The sequence below is a fragment of the Ceratotherium simum genome, chromosome 4, assembly GCF_057802395.1.
Source record: "Ceratotherium simum simum isolate JZ-2026a chromosome 4, ASM5780239v1, whole genome shotgun sequence".
In the NCBI taxonomy this organism is placed as follows: domain Eukaryota; kingdom Metazoa; phylum Chordata; class Mammalia; order Perissodactyla; family Rhinocerotidae; genus Ceratotherium; species Ceratotherium simum.
Genome location: NC_141903.1, coordinates 86,946,258 through 86,961,513, shown reverse-complemented (window position 1 = coordinate 86,961,513; position 15,256 = coordinate 86,946,258). Strand labels below are relative to the sequence as shown.

The 15,256-nt window shown below is 43.3% G+C and overlaps 2 protein-coding genes across 2 annotated transcripts in view; one reads left to right on the top strand and one right to left on the bottom strand.

Moving 5' to 3' along the window:
* Window positions 1-1,480, bottom strand: part of DMGDH (dimethylglycine dehydrogenase) — a 61,326-nt gene extending 59,846 nt beyond the window's left edge. The window contains exons 1-2 of the mRNA XM_087430336.1: window positions 1,395-1,480; window positions 332-506 (exon numbers count right to left, since the gene is read on the bottom strand). Of these exons, the coding sequence (XP_087286462.1) occupies window positions 332-506; window positions 1,395-1,480 (261 nt within the window). The remainder of the gene's footprint in view (window positions 1-331; window positions 507-1,394) is intronic.
* On the top strand, window positions 1,479-14,630 carry LOC101407918 (S-methylmethionine--homocysteine S-methyltransferase BHMT2). Its single transcript, XM_087430335.1, has 9 exons — window positions 1,479-1,654; window positions 1,718-1,931; window positions 5,027-5,159; window positions 6,022-6,113; window positions 7,091-7,282; window positions 8,877-9,024; window positions 9,263-9,445; window positions 9,708-9,936; window positions 13,662-14,630. Exons 1-9 carry the CDS (start codon window positions 1,479-1,481, stop codon window positions 13,741-13,743), a joined length of 1,449 nt encoding a protein of 482 aa, XP_087286461.1. The 3' UTR covers window positions 13,744-14,630.
* The last annotated feature ends 626 nt before the right edge of the window (window positions 14,631-15,256 follow it).

Here is a 15,256-nt window from a genome sequence, read left to right as displayed (position 1 = left end):
ACCCTAACAGGTAAGTAGTATTAATATTACTTACTTAGTATCCATTTTACACATCAGGAAATGGAAACTTAGGTAACTTGCCAGAAGTCACATGGATAGAAAACGGCAGAGCAAGGATCTGAATCAAGAAGCCATATGTTTAAGGTAAAGACATTACAAATGTTGATCACTGCCTGGAAGTACACCTACCAAAGTGGAATTGCACTTTCCAACACTATTGAAAGGGAACTCACTCTAAAGAGCTCCCAGTGGGGAGGTGTGAATGGGAAGGAAATCGATTGCACTCATGCAGAATTCAGTGCATCTGACAGTTCTGAGGTGCTTTTCTTACTGCGTGCCAGGTGGATCCCGCAGTGAGCTCCGATTTCTCCAGAAGGACCACATCTTTCATCCCTGCTTTGGCCAGGTGGTAAGCCAGACTCACACCAACGCAGCCACCTCCAATTATCACTGTTTCTGCTCTGTCTTTCCATCTTGTTTCTGCAGATAAGGGTGGGTTTTCCTCTCTGGAAGGCAATTTTTCAAAAGATGGTAGCTTTACTAGGCTATAGCAGCTATAGTTTTTTTCTGACTAATGTGCTTCTCTTTACTTGTTTCTCTCACGCTTAACACCTAGTGTCTGTGGGATGTGCAAGGTGCTGATTTAATCATTGGGGCTTCTAAACCCTGACTTAGGCAAGCTGGTCCGGGGAGGGAGGAGGAGGAGGAGGCTTCTGAGCCCCATTCCATGTAGTTCTGGTCCATTGTAGATTACTAATATAGCCAAAAAATTGAATAGGTGACTTCTTTTTTTCAAAGAATCTAGAGAATACTTTTTCTCAGTCTATTTAAAGAACACACTCAGAATCCTTTTATTCCATGAAAAACCATAATCATCCTGAAGTTTAGTATCTAGACATCTTGAATCACCTCCTCCCTCCAATGTTTTCCAGGCTGAAGAGAGCCAGATGGAGTAAACTTTTCTTCCTCAACTAACTTCCTCTCACCGTGTAGATGCTTCTCTTACTATAATTATTGCTCAGTGGTTTAATATATTTACTTGCATGACTGTCTTCCTAGCTGGATCGTGAGCTTCTCCAAGACATATTATAAAGAGCAATGTGTAAGAAGCCAAAGAAGAACACACATACACCTCTTCGCCTACACAGAGGCTATCTCTGGATAGACACAGAAGACACTAGTAGCAGTTGAAGGGAAAGGATTGGGGTAGGAGAGACTGCACCGGGAACCCTTTGATACCGGTTCACGTTGTACGGTTGTGCATGGAAAAGAAAACATAGGTCAATCACGAAGAAATCCGAATGCCCGTTTCTGGGAGGCCGAAGCGCCCCTAACCCCGGAGACCCTCAGGCCCTCTCTCGCAGCCCCGCAGCCGCAGGCCGGGCCCCACTCACCCCTGGCGGCGGCCGGCGGAGCGCGGGCGGCCGGGGAGGCCCCGCAGCGGGAGCGCCCGCAGTCGCTGCGCGCCCGAGCGGAGCATGGCGAGGCCAGCCGAGGGCTCCGGCACCTGCGCGAGAGGCCCGCCGACGGCGCGGGCGGTGGGGCGGCGAGACCTCCCCTGGCGAGGGGCGGGCTCCTGGGCGGCGCGCTCCCGGGACGGCGCCCGCACAGCCGCGGCGCGATGGCAGCGGCCGCAGGCCCCGGGGCCAAGAAGGTGAGTTTGGGGGCGCGCGGGTCCTCAGGCCGCCCTCCGGGCCGGGGGCTCCCTGCGCCGGAGTCCAGATCCCACCTCAGTCCCTAACCGAGCTCTGCAGTCTCGGCGCCGGGCCTCAGTTTACCCGAGCGCGAGGAGCCAGGATGACGATACTGCCTTGGTGGGAGGATCAGATCACAATCTTGGCTCACGTTTACTGAGTCCTGACTCGGTGCCCGGCACTGCGCGAGTGCTCTGCGCAAATTCTCTCCTCTTCACAATTATCCCCATTTTACAGGTGAGGCAACTGAGGCTCAGAGTCAGCCCACTGGCTCAGAGTCAGCGATAGTCCGCGGGGGCGCGGGGATTGGAAGTCTAGCCTTCGGACTCAGAGGGCGCGCTCACACTTTCTGCCCTCCCCGACCCGCACCCACAGCTCTCCGGCTCAGCGGCCCCCGGAGCTCGGTTCCCTTGTGTTTTGGGAAAGGCAGTAGTCTGGCCCTGCGAGCCGCACGGGTTGGCCCGAAACCAGTCCCCGGTGCGGACACTCCTGGACTCGCGGCGGGTGGTGGGGCGCGCGGGGACCCCTCTGCCTCATCCCACCCGGCAGACCCCCTCTCCCGGCTCCTTCTCTCGACCCCTTTTCCCATGTGGTCGCCAGTTGTCGGCTTTGTCCCCCATTTCTGCGCCGAGTCTGTGCGTCGTAGAGAGAAAGGGTGACGAAACAAAATCGGGAAAGACATGAACTTGGACTTGGGACTTCTCCGGGACCCCCCCAAAGCAACCCACCTGTGCCCCGTAATTCACAAAAGAGGGTGGGGAAGGAAGGGGCGGTAGAGACGTGGAAATGTGCACCACTGATTTATTTCTACTAAAAAGTTAGGACAACCAAGATGGCTGCAATAGTGGGCTCCCTCAATAAATTAAGGTCCATCAGCTTGGTAAATTATTAGCAGCCAAGTATGGGAACAGGCAAAGTGCTTTGGCAATATTGTTACAAAAGGAGATATAGTACATCACAGACTGATCCTAATTATGTAATATTTATATACACAAGGAAGGACACAATAATGGTGGTAGTTGCATAAGATGTGGAAAGGAGTTTTAAAAAATTTTTGGATGTTTTTCTGATTATAAAAGTAAACTATGGGCATCGAACAAAATGAGTGTAATAAGAAGATAAAGAAGCGAAGAACCTTGTGCTAATCTCTCTAAACTTTCTCTAATACTGTGTTCACTTTTACAAGTTCATTTTTTAAAAAAGGTTTTTAAAATATACTGTCCCTGTTGAACTTCTCCATGTCTCTACTCTTGCAACATGGAGAGTATCATCCAGTAATCCATGTTACTGTGTACCTGGGAGCTAAAACGTCCTGGAAAGGGGCTCATCTCACCTTCCTTCTCAGTTAACATACATTTGAAGAATTTATTTAATTGCCACAGACGACACTTCGAATTGCTTCTTGAATCCAAAGAGCAGTCCTGGTGGCAAATCCAGGCAGGTGGGGAGATATTGGAGGCAGATGGGATCTCTGGCCTCCTCCTGCCACAGGGTGCGGTTGTTCTCTCCTGTGTGTGTGAAAAGAGGTGCCCTGAAGCCAGATCGTAAATCCAGAGAGCTGGATACCGGGATCTGCAAAAGGGGGGCACAAATGCCTCTCAGAGTTCGCTGCCAGATCTGAGGTAGACTCACTGCCAAACTGAAAGGGATGGTGAAAGGGAAATATAAATGTACTGCAAATGAACTTACAGAGCTCTTTATCTTACACAGTCCTCTGTCATTCTAGAGCGCTCTTTAGATCATCCTGGCGTAGTCATTAATTGAAGTGGTGAGTATAGCAGTGAAGGAGGGGCTAAAATGTACTCTGAATTCAAATCTTGATAACTTAGATATTTTGTTAATGGCTGTTTAGAAAACTAGCAAAATTTAAAATGTTGGACAAGCATCTAGATTACAGATGAAAATGTGCCTCCCCAGGAAAGTGGAGATGCTGTGGCTGTGGTAGCCTGGTATTTAGCGTCCAGTGCAACCGCTTCTAATATACCTTCCAGGACGGCAGATGTGACTGGTTAGAAGGGACAGCTGGAGACTTCTCCCCCATTCATGAATTGCTCTGTGTCCAGCTGTACACAGGGCTAAAATGAACAGGACTTGTATTTTCAATGAAAGGTTGTATCTTCAACTACTTCAGTCTATCCAAGCGGGATAGGGATTGCCATGGGGGTGTTTGCAGTTTTTTATGGGGTGGTCAGGGAAGGCCTCAGAAAAGATGACACTTGACCAGACCTGAAGACAGTGAGAGGTGAGCCATGCAGGAATCTGGGGGAGGCACATTCCAGACGATGGGAACTGAAGCCCTTGGATAACTGCTCTGGATACAACTTTCATTGAAGTTATGGTTGGGCTGAATAGAAGGGTGGTAAACTGGAAAGAGACTAGATTAGGAATGTAGAAGATCTGAAGTCTGCTTTTCTACTTACTTAGCTCTGTGATCTTGGGCAAGTCACTTGGCCTCTCTGAACCTCAGTTTTCTCATTTATAAAATGGGAATAAAAATTGTCTGCCCTGCCTAGCTCACAGAGTTGTTGGGAGTACCAAATGATAACATGTACACAAACATGCTAGAAAATGTAGGGCATAATTATGAAACATTGTGTCCGTTAGGATTATGTTCAGTGGTTTATACAAAGAAGAGGTTTATTTTTCTCACCTAACAAGAGGTCTAACAGTCCCTGGCTGCTGCAGCCACTCAAGGATGTCATGAAGACACCAGGCTGCTGCTATCAGTCGGCTCCCCCAACCTTAGCGTGTGGCTTTCAACGGCATGGCGGCGAGACGACTGCTGAACCTCCAGGGCTTATGTTGACGTTCCAATCATGGAAGGGAGTGAGCATCTATATCAGAAAAGCAAAACTTTCTGGAAATCTTCAGCAGACTTCCACCTGTGCCTCACTGGCCAGCACCATGTCACATGGCCACCCCCAGCAGCAAGGGAGCCTGAGAATTTTTTTTTTTTAAGTTGGGGACATTGTCTCCCCAAACAAAATCCATTAGCAAAGAAGAGAGAAAATGCATATTAGTTAGGCAACTAGCAGTGTCTGCCACAGACATGTTGAAAAACCAAAATAACTATCATAGAATCAGCACTTTCACTCTAATTTGACTCAGATTAAATGTTATTTGACAAAAAATAGTCACAGCACTTTGCACAAAACAAGTACCTGGATTATCCAAGAAATACAGTATACTCCATCTTTCTGAAATACTATTAGACACTGACGATTTAACAGAATTAGAGCTGTAAGAACATAGTACGACCTTTCCTAAAATTAGAAACTGCCTTTAGGGAAATAAAAGAGGGGTCTTAGGTGATTTTTCTTTCTTTTCTCCAGGGTATTCTGGAACGTCTGGAGAGTGGGGAGGTTGTGGTTGGAGATGGCAGCTTTCTCATTACTCTGGAGAAGAGGGGCTACGTGAAGGCTGGGCTCTGGACTCCAGAAGCCGTCACCGAGCATCCAAACGCAGGTCGGTGCCTGCACTCCGCCAGGGTTTGTCTGGGTGACGGTTTGCTTAAATCTGACTAAGGATCAGTTTCTTCATCTGTTACACGGGGCATGACCCGGGCTAGTCGTGGGGATGTGTGAGTTACCATGGGAAATGCCCACATAGCAGAAGTACCTGACGGCTGGTACTATCGTTTCATCAGACACCCACAGTTACATGGTAGGACAAAGTTTTGTCTCTCTGGTGCTTAGTGGGAAGTTTTCAGCTGGCCCAAGAAGAACTTGTTCTTAATTTTAGAAGATCTTTTTGCTAAGCCAAGAAGAAAGTGTTGAAATAGCAAGGATAAGGTTTGGGGTTGGGGGGAGATGAGAGAGAGAGGAAGGATTTTCTGATGGGCCAAGGAAGCTCCCTGACTGTGTCTCCCAGCTGCTTGCCGTTGAATCCATCTGATGGGGGCACCACCCAGATACATCTGCCCACTATGAGAATTTCCTCATTCTGCTTTGAGGGCTCCCCATGCTGGCTGTAAGTAGACCCGTTACATCCTTCATGACACTGGCAAATGAATAAACCCTCTCTAGACCAAGAGACCAAGGAACAGTAGGCCAACTAGGCCTTAATCTCTGCACATGACTGCACCAGGCCATGAGGCCCATCAGTGGGACAATTGAGGCTACTCTAAACAGCCCCGATTTGGTGTGGACTCTGCCGTGTCCTGTCCTTGAATTCTACAGACCTTACTTATATGCAATTTTTTTAAGTACTAGGTTTGAAATTGTGTATGATTGAAAGAGAAGTGAGTGAGCTGCTGCTGCTGCTGAAAATCATAGCTTCTGTGATTTTTAATTTTTTAATTTCAATTAAAAAAACAACTACTTTGTAGTTCGTCAGCTTCACACGGAATTCTTGAGAGCGGGATCAAATGTCATGCAGACTTTCACCTTTTCTGCCAGTGAGGAAAATATGGAAAGCAAGGTAAACTGTCATGCTGGCCTGTCTGGTGGGGGGTGTTGGTGGGGTAGGCAGGAAGCATCTGTAATAAAAATAACCTCGTGATGGGACGCTATGGAATTGACCTGATATGTTACTACATTTTATGAAAAACTCCACATAAAATATCTATTAAGTAATTAATTATTACATAAATGTATACATACTAAATAAACGAACTTTTCCTATCTTTTTAGCTAGGGGACGGGGAGGGAATAGGACTGGGAAAGAACAGGCCACTGGAAGTGCACGGCCAGCCTTCTGTGCTGCTTCTCTGTAGAGAAAGAACACTTTATCGATGCTCTTTTTACTTTCTCATTTCACATTCTTCTTTTCTGACTTGTCCATCTGGAGACAGGGTGGTCCTAGGGAACACAGCACTGGCCTAGGAATGAGAAGAATTGAGTTTGATACCCAACTTTGCCACCTATTAGCTGTGTGACTTTTTCCAAGACAGTTACCTGCATGGAGCATTGGTTTTCTCTGCAAAATGGAGATAACCTTTGCTTAAACCCATAGGGTTGTTGAGAAAAGTGGATAAGGTGAAGGATGTGGAAGTATCATGAGATATTCTGCAAATGTAAAGTGTTAATACTTGTGAATGTTAATGCCCATTTATTCCTTCAACCAACCAACATTTGCTGAGTACCCGTTACAGTCCATTCTCTATGCTACATACAAAGATGATACAAAGGCATTGACCCTGTTCTGAAGTGGGTCACGGTCAAGTGTGGGAGGCAAACAAATAAACATTTACTAAAACCCAGTGATGAGTACAATAGTGGAAATACCAGCTCACTGGTAGTAGAGGAGATGGCACCCAACTCTGCTGGTCTTCTCAAATTGCAGTTTAAACCAGTGACTTGTACTCATCTTACTTGCTCATTGCTCCCTCTGTTATCTATCATATTTTACCTCTAAAATGCCAGGCTCACATCTCAACTCTTGCTCTCTGACCCCAGTGGGAAGACGTAAACGCCGCTGCCTGTGACCTGGCCCGGGAAGTGGCTGACAAAGGTGATGCTTTGGTAGCAGGGGGGATCTGCCAGACATCGGTATACAAACGCCACAAGGATGAAGCTAGAATTAAAAAACTTTTTCGACAGCAGCTAGAGGTTTTTGCCAGGAAAGATGTGGACTTCTTGATTGCAGAGGTAAGCCTAGTACTATAGGGAAAGGATTAAACCTATTTTGACAAGTCTAACCTCATAGTCTTCAGCTTTCATGAGGGTATTGGACTGCCTTAGGCCCTCCTTTCCTCCATGTAGATGTAAAAGGTTTATTTAAATGCACTATAGTCAAGGCCAACATCCTCTCACTTGTATACCAGGTTCTCTGTGAAGCCAAAGGAGAAACCCAGGAGAGGCCTGACTGTCACCTGTGGTTTTCTAAGGTCTGGGTGGGTGCAGACTCTGGGGGACGCTGCAATGTGGGGTGAGAGGAAAGGGACAGTGATTCAGGGAGCATCCTCCCCTGTGGGAGGGTTGGGCTGGAAGGAGCTGCGTGTGTGGGCTAGAGGCTTGAGGGAGCAAAGCCTAGGATGCAGGTGGCTGCTCAGGCTCATGGAAGCCCCAGCAATGTACTCAGTACCAAGTTGTCGCCTTGCCCTCCTCCATCCATGCCTCGCTCACTCCTGCCTCTCTGCTTTTGCTCCAGCTATAGCATATGAGTGATATTTCGAAGAAAGAATCAGTAAGAATTGGTCACTGATTGGACGTGAAGGCCCAGAAATTCTCTGCCTTCCACTTCCAAAAATTAAAAAGCCCTCATTCCTTTTTTCCATCACAATTGCTCCCACCTGGAGGTGAGCCCTCAGCCCAAGTTTTTACCCCAAACCAGTACAAGAGCCTTGCAACTGCTGTTTCCCCAGTCATTCCATTGAACCCGTTGAAAACCTTGCTCCGTCAACTCTCCCAAGGCTCAAGGCCACCCACGCCTGGCTAATGCGCCGGGAACAGTCCCCTGCAGAGACAAGCACAGACTCCGCCCTATGTGTTCTCCAGATGGATGGGAACACGCCTCTTTTTAAGAACCTCTCTTTTGGCTCTGTCTTCATTCCTCACACACTGCTTCTACAGAATCTGTCTCTAAGTCAAGAAGGAGAAACAGGGAGATTTCTGCTGGCTTTTCTCCACTTCCTTAAGGTCAGCTTTTAATTATGGTACTTAAGGGGGTTCCTGGGAAGCACCCCTGCAAATGGCATAGGTTTACCAGACAAGGTGTCCTGTCCACCATCGGCAAAAAAACCAAGTAGCTCTCCCTTCCACCCTGTGCCTCAATGGTCTCCTCTGGGAAAATAATCATGTTTCTTCCTACTTTATGAGCACATATGAATATCAACGAGAATTGGATATAAAAGACTCTGAAGTATAAAGCATGATAAACTACTCATTATTTTTCAGAGATTATCCAGGCCTATAAATGAGTCCAAAATTTATAAGTAAAACTTTTGTTCCTTCAAACTTATAATTTTAAGTACTTAATTACTTTAAAAAAACCTTTGTGTTTTTTTAACAGGCATCATGTCACTGAATTGATGATCTCCAAATGGAAATCTATGTTATTGTTAAAAGAATTAAAATATTTACTCAGAATGGTATTCTTTAGTCTGCTAGAGACACACTCCTTAGCAAGTTTTATCACATATTATATATTTGTAATTTTTATAACTGTTTTGTAATATTTGCATTCTACCACTCAAAGTATGCTTTTTATTTGGACCGGTAGAAAAAACGAAATTTCTTTTAGTATTTTGAGCATGCTGAAGAAGCTGTGTGGGCTGTGGAAGTCTTAAAAGAACCCGGCAAACCTGTGGCAGCTACCATGTGCATAGGACCAGAGGGAGACATGCATGGCGTAACACCTGGAGAGTGTGCTGTGAAGCTGGTGAAAGCAGGTCATTTGGACTCATCATGTGATAAGCACTTCAGTTACTTTTTATGAAATTTAGCAAATTTTGCTTAATATTTTGAGAGCAGTTTGGAAATACAAGAATTACCTGGAATCAGTTTCCTTATTTGTAAAACTTGGGAGGTAGAGGGGGACAGCTAATCTCTAAGGCACCTTCCAACTATTAAAAGAGAAAACAAAAAAGTAAATAAATAAAATGTAAAATTCTTGATTTCTTTTCGTAGGGGCTTCAATCGTTGGCGTGAACTGTCGATTTGGGCCCAGGACCAGCCTGCAGACAATGAAGCTCATGAAGGAGGGCCTACGTGCCGCAGGGTTGAAGGCGCACCTGATGGTGCAGCCCCTGGGGTTCCACACGCCCGACTGCGGCAAAGGAGGGTTTGTGGATCTCCCAGAATACCCCTTTGGTAAGCTCAGGCACGTGTCAGAGGTCCCCGTGATTTCTCGTTGTGACAAAATGGAAACGGCTACAATGAACAACTATGGTACAGTCTTACAATACAAGACTGTATAAGACAAAAACATCCAACGTTAACCAAAAATGAGCTATCTGAAGAACACTCAATCTAAAGTTCATCTTTTTTTTTAATTTAAAAAAAATGCCCATCAGAGCACGTATCATTTGATAATAGGGACGGTAACAGAAACGCCATGATTATTGTGTTACAGCACTGGAGCCCAGACTTGCAACGAGATGGGACATTCAAAACTATGCCAGAGAGGCCTACAACCTGGGGGTCAGGTACATTGGCGGGTGCTGTGGATTTGAGCCCTACCACATCAGGGCGATCGCAGAGGAGCTGGCCCCAGAAAGGGGCTTTTGGCCTCCGGCTTCGGACAAACATGGTAGTTGGGGAAGTGGCCTCAATATGCACACCAAACCCTGGATTAGAGCCAGGTAGGAATTTTTAATTAACATGACTATTTCCCTCTAATCTCACTTTACTTATTGTTATAAACACTATGCATGCACACAGTAATAAAAATTCAAAAAGTAGAAAAGTGTATAAAATGAAACATCAAAGTTGCCCCTCCTGACACCAGTCCCTTTTCCAGAGGGAATGATCCATTTGCCTTTGTGTTTTGAAGTCTTGTACCTCTATTTCTTGTTTTATCAATTTTGAGCAGAAATTATTGATAACACTTTATGAAAACTGAGGAATTTAAATCATATAATCTCCCACTTTTCTCCCTGTTCTCCTTCTCCCAATTTTGATTTATTGCATTTTTATTCTTCTGTTGGGTATCTTTCAAAGTTTGAATTTCGTATTTAACTACCTGTTGCTTAATCCGTCGGTAGGAGGCAGGATCTCTGGATTCCACTCTCCGTAAAACAAGAACTGACTCCTCCTGCTTCCCTCTACTTTTCCTCCCTCATCTACCTCTTGGCTTCTTTAAGTTACACCATTACTTTGACATCATCAAGTTTATAACCATTGTGTCCTGCTCTGTCATTATAATTAGGTCTTCCAAGCTTTGTCTGTAGGTTTATTATTAAAATGTAAAGTTAGTAAATAACATTTACAGTATTATTATAATTGTCATATTAAACAAGCAGGACTCATGAAATATAATCAGAATGCAACTTTATTTTTGTCTCCCTCTGTCTCTTTAAACCTGCCCAATGGGTGAATTCTTTCCTTTCCTTCCGAGACGATAAAGAGCTTCACAGTCTTCAAGCTGGTCCTTGGCCCAAATCGGCAGTTCACGCCAACGATTGTAGCCCCTACACAAAGGACTATTTTCAAAAGTCCCTGTTGGAAAATACTGACATGGCCTGGAACTTCTTTGTGTACTCTTAAGCAATAGAAAGCCCCATGATCAGTTGACTGAGCAAAGACAGTCTCAGTTCAGTAGTTTAAAATGTTCGGTTCCATGTGAAATCAAAACTTAGAGCGTGTTTCACACTTAAATCTTCTGTTTGCCAGCAGACACCTTTAACGGGTGGGAAATCCAGGAAGGCGAGCCTGATCCTTCTCTTGCTCTGTCTTATGCTTCCAACCCTCCCTTCCCATCTTGCTACTCCTGGTTTCTGACCTCTTCAGATTCAGAGTGAGAGGAGAGAGGAGGGAAGAGAGAGTAAAATGTTATTACTTGACGGGCTCCCTATAAGGAAGATGGCGTTCTCTGGGCCTGGCAGGTCTCAATGAACGTGGTTCCTTGTTCTTCAGAACCAGAAGAATGGTTCTTCAGAGGCTTCCACTGAAAACTTTTGTCCATACTTTTCATGCCACAAGCATTGCATTTTTCTCTGACTGCTGCTTCCCCCTCAGATCCCGGCTTTTTCAGCAGGTCACTCCAGATTTACCCTATCTGCGGGGTTCCATTGTCCCTCCTGGTGATTCTAAACACCTCCAGGCTGGCTCTCTCTCTCTTTTATTAGGCCAGAGGACCTTCACCCTTCCCTCATGCAGGCAAATCTGTGGTCTGATCCCAATTTAACGGCACCCTCTTAACTCACAAGCAAAGTAGTGGCCCATTGGTCTCTGTGGTCTCGATTTTCCAGTGTAGAGTCCGGTGAGTCATCTGACCAGCTCTTGGCCGCCTACTTTGAAACTTCTGCAGAGTGTCTGTCTTGCTTTGATACCTGATATCTATCACATCTTAGGGCCTTAAATAAAATTTCCAATGTAATATCCTGGTACCCTGGTAATGATTTTCTAAACATTATTCACTGCAGAACCAAGCGGTAAGCATGGAACTATGAAGAAAGAGAAATAATCCTATTTTTAAAAACTTGGGCCACTTGTAGAAGAATGTTCCAAGCATTAAGGTCAAATTGATTCTCTTTTCTTACGTTTCATCTTTAGTCCAAACTCATGCCATATTTTAATTTGCTTCATACGTGGACTGTGACTTTCTTTGTACAACATTTGGTTTTCTAGGAATTTCTAATGAATTTCCTTTTTCGTTGTTGAAAGAAGAATAACAGGCTTTCTCTAAAGTCTCCCAATATCTAAATTATACTACAGTCACACGTCGCATAATGACGTTTTGGTCGAGGGACGGGGTATATGACAGTGGTCTCATAAGATTAGTACCATGGCACCTAGGTATGTAGCAGGCTCTACGATCTAGGTTTGTGTAAGTACACTCTATGATGTTCCTACAATGACGAAATCGCCTAACGACACATTTCTCAGAAAGTATGCCCGTCGTTATGCGACATGTGACTGTATTGAAGACATTTTTCTGGGAGCCCCTTAAATGATTGATCTGTTTTGAACATTGCCGCTTTCTGTCTCTCTCTCTCATCTGTCAATACAATGCCATCCCTTTTCCATCTTCTAGAAACCAGTCACAGTCTCTGCTGTCTCCTCTTCTCTATTCAGTGCTGTTATCTGTTATGTATTTAATCCATTTTGTACTTAGAACAGTCTTCACTTTTGAACTGGGACAACTTTCCTAATGTAAATTTATTTAGATTGTAAAAGTAGGCAAGAAATCATTTAGCCAAACATTTCCTCTGGGACATATGGATATTTATCAGAGAAGATTGTTTTTATAGGTGTCATGCTTAGAAAAAAGTACTAAAAATAAATATAATTAAAAGGCAAGGAAAGCATACTTTGGTGATGATTAAAATAGTTCAAATAAGTGAGAAATGGCTTATTTAATTATCATTTTTTAGAGATCCTTAAAATGCATTAGCAATTAAAGATAAAACATTGTTCTGTAGCATAAAGCCAGACATTCCTTGCACCCTGAACTCACAAATATACTGATGTTCACAAAAATTTGTGATTACACAGAAACCTGTAGACACCCCACATTTCTGACATTTTCATCATCCAAAAATATTGATTTATTCATTGTTTCATAAGTAAAGTGGAAAAAAACTGTAAAAATACATTTAACACAAAAATCTGTGACCAGAAACTGTTGTAGTCTTCTGTTTGTCTAAAAACAAGAAACAAATACTTATGAAGTAATTTGTATTCTGTTTATAGTTACTTTTTGAAGAATTACACTTTGTCTCATTACATTAAAAACCATCTTCAGGGCCTGCAGCATATTATGTTAAGTGAAATAAGCCAGAAAGAGAAAGACAAACACTGTATGATCTCACTCATATGTGGAATATGAACCAACACATGGACAGAGAAAACTGGACTGTGGTTACCAGGGGCAGTGGGAGTGGGGGGTGGGGGTGGGCACAAGGGGTGAAGGGAGTCATATATATGGTGATGGACAAACAAAAATGGACAACCCAAAATTTCACAATGTTAGAAACCATTAAAACATCAATAAAAAAAATTTTTTTAAAAACCATCTTCATATACTTGTCATTACATTAAAATATTGAGTATAGCTAGAAGGACTCTGCTAGAAATTTCAGAATGAATGTAATCCACAAAAACATGTAAAATTCAAACACATTGTGTTTTTCTGAAAGGCGGTATGAAACCCAATGATTGTTATTGAAGTTAGAAATGTGAGAAGGATCCCTGGCATTAACGGATATGGACGTAGTTTTTCTGTCCGTATGTTGAAACTCAAGTTCTACTTTAGCCTGCTTATCCACCAAACTTATGCATATTTGGCAAATATATATATAATGTATTGAACTTGTAAGATAGGTATGTTCTTTAATTAATTAACTATATATTTTTTTAAATGCAGGGCTAGAAGGGAGTATTGGGAGAATCTGCTGCCGGCTTCGGGCAGACCTTTCTGTCCTCCACTGTCAAAGCCAGACGCCTAAGAAATAGTGAAGAAAACACTACAATAATCGAACAGAGAGAAATCTCCCTCAAGCTCCACCTGGAACTCCTCCTGGCCTTTATCCTCGGCCCACCCTGACAACTCCAGCTGCTGGACAGCTATGTGCTGCAGGCCCTTCAGTTCAATCAACACCAGCGTGGTGCGCCCCTGCTGTGGTTGAGCACCGAGAGCGGATGCTGTGGGAGATGCAAAGGTGATGGGAAAGCTCCTTGTTCTGGGCACTTACTGTCCAGTAATGCTGCAGTGCATTCTTTTGAAAGTCATCAAGGGTAGCAAACCTTGTCTTTTAGGGTGAATTTGAGATTTTAAAACAACCAGAAGTCACTGAGCACCAACCCTAGTGATTAATTCAGGTGACTAAGCTACGTGCTTAAGGAAAATGGAATGGCATTCTAAATTAAAACGAGTCTGCTTTTCTTAAACGATTTGTGTAATGACTCCAAAGGCAATCCCAAAGGAAAAGATGCAAAAAATGTTTTGAGCAATGGTAGGATTATTGAAATAAGTGCATAACTTTCCAAAGTGATTACTTTCAAAAATGATTTTACTTAAAGGTTTTAGGTCCTAGAATTTTTAAGTGTCTTTACAATCACAAATAGCTAGATTATAAACTATTTAAGGACAAGGACCAAGCGATGCGCTTCTTATATTTTTCCTTAAAGTATTTCTCGTTGTGCTAGGCATAATAATAGATGCTCAATGAAGTACTTACTGTTGATTGTTTAAAATAAGTAAGAATAAATAAACAGTTTTAGAAGACATCTTAAAAGTCAGACTTTAAATGTATCGTGGCCTAATAATTTCTTGACTTATGTTTCTGTTATTTGCTTGTGCTGATTTCTCTCTTTTCAAAACAATGTATCAATTTGTAACAATTAATAAAATTAAAAATAATTTACCTTTTATAGTGTTTGAATATTTAAAATTTCATGGACGTTCTTTGGAATAACAAGCATTTATTACTTATTATGTTCCAGGCTCTTTCTTCTCCCTTGCTTCTCTCTCTCTCTCTCTATATATATATATAGATACATTTGATCCTCACAGGAATTAAAAAATGAGATAGTGTTTTTAACATGTGGTTTACATGTTAGGAAACTGAGGCATAATGCAGCTAAGTAACTTGCCTGAGGTCACACAATTAGTAAATGGTAGAACTGAGATTTGAACCCACATAGTCTGGCTGTGGAATCCAGGTTCATTAGCTCTATACTGCACGACCTCCTTTATGTACACAGCTGCTGCTTTATCAGAGTCTATTCAAATTTTCTGTTGCAGAGTTTAAGGTATTTTTATCAACTTTGCTTAATATAAATCAACCCTTCAATCCTGACGTGTTTGTTTCTGTAATGTAGACAACTTGGAATTCATTAAATGTTGCCACTTTACCCATAATACACAACTCTGCTCTGCTGAAAATGAGAGACTGAATCATTTAGCATCATCTCAAGGCCTTGAGGATGATTAATCCAAGCCACTAAGTGCCTGAATAT

What these genes read in the sequence shown, in the direction of transcription:
- LOC101407918 (XM_087430335.1), top strand. Translation starts at nt 1,479, where the DNA reads ATGGCGAGGCCAGCCGAGGGCTCCGGCACCTGCGCGAGAGGCCCGCCG. An exon ending in TGTGAAGCTGGTGAAAGCAG is followed by an intron (nt 9,025 to 9,262) that starts GTCATTTGGACT and finishes TTCTTTTCGTAG; the next exon opens with GGGCTTCAATCGTTGGCGTG. An exon ending in TCTCCCAGAATACCCCTTTG is followed by an intron (nt 9,446 to 9,707) that starts GTAAGCTCAGGC and finishes ATTGTGTTACAG; the next exon opens with CACTGGAGCCCAGACTTGCA.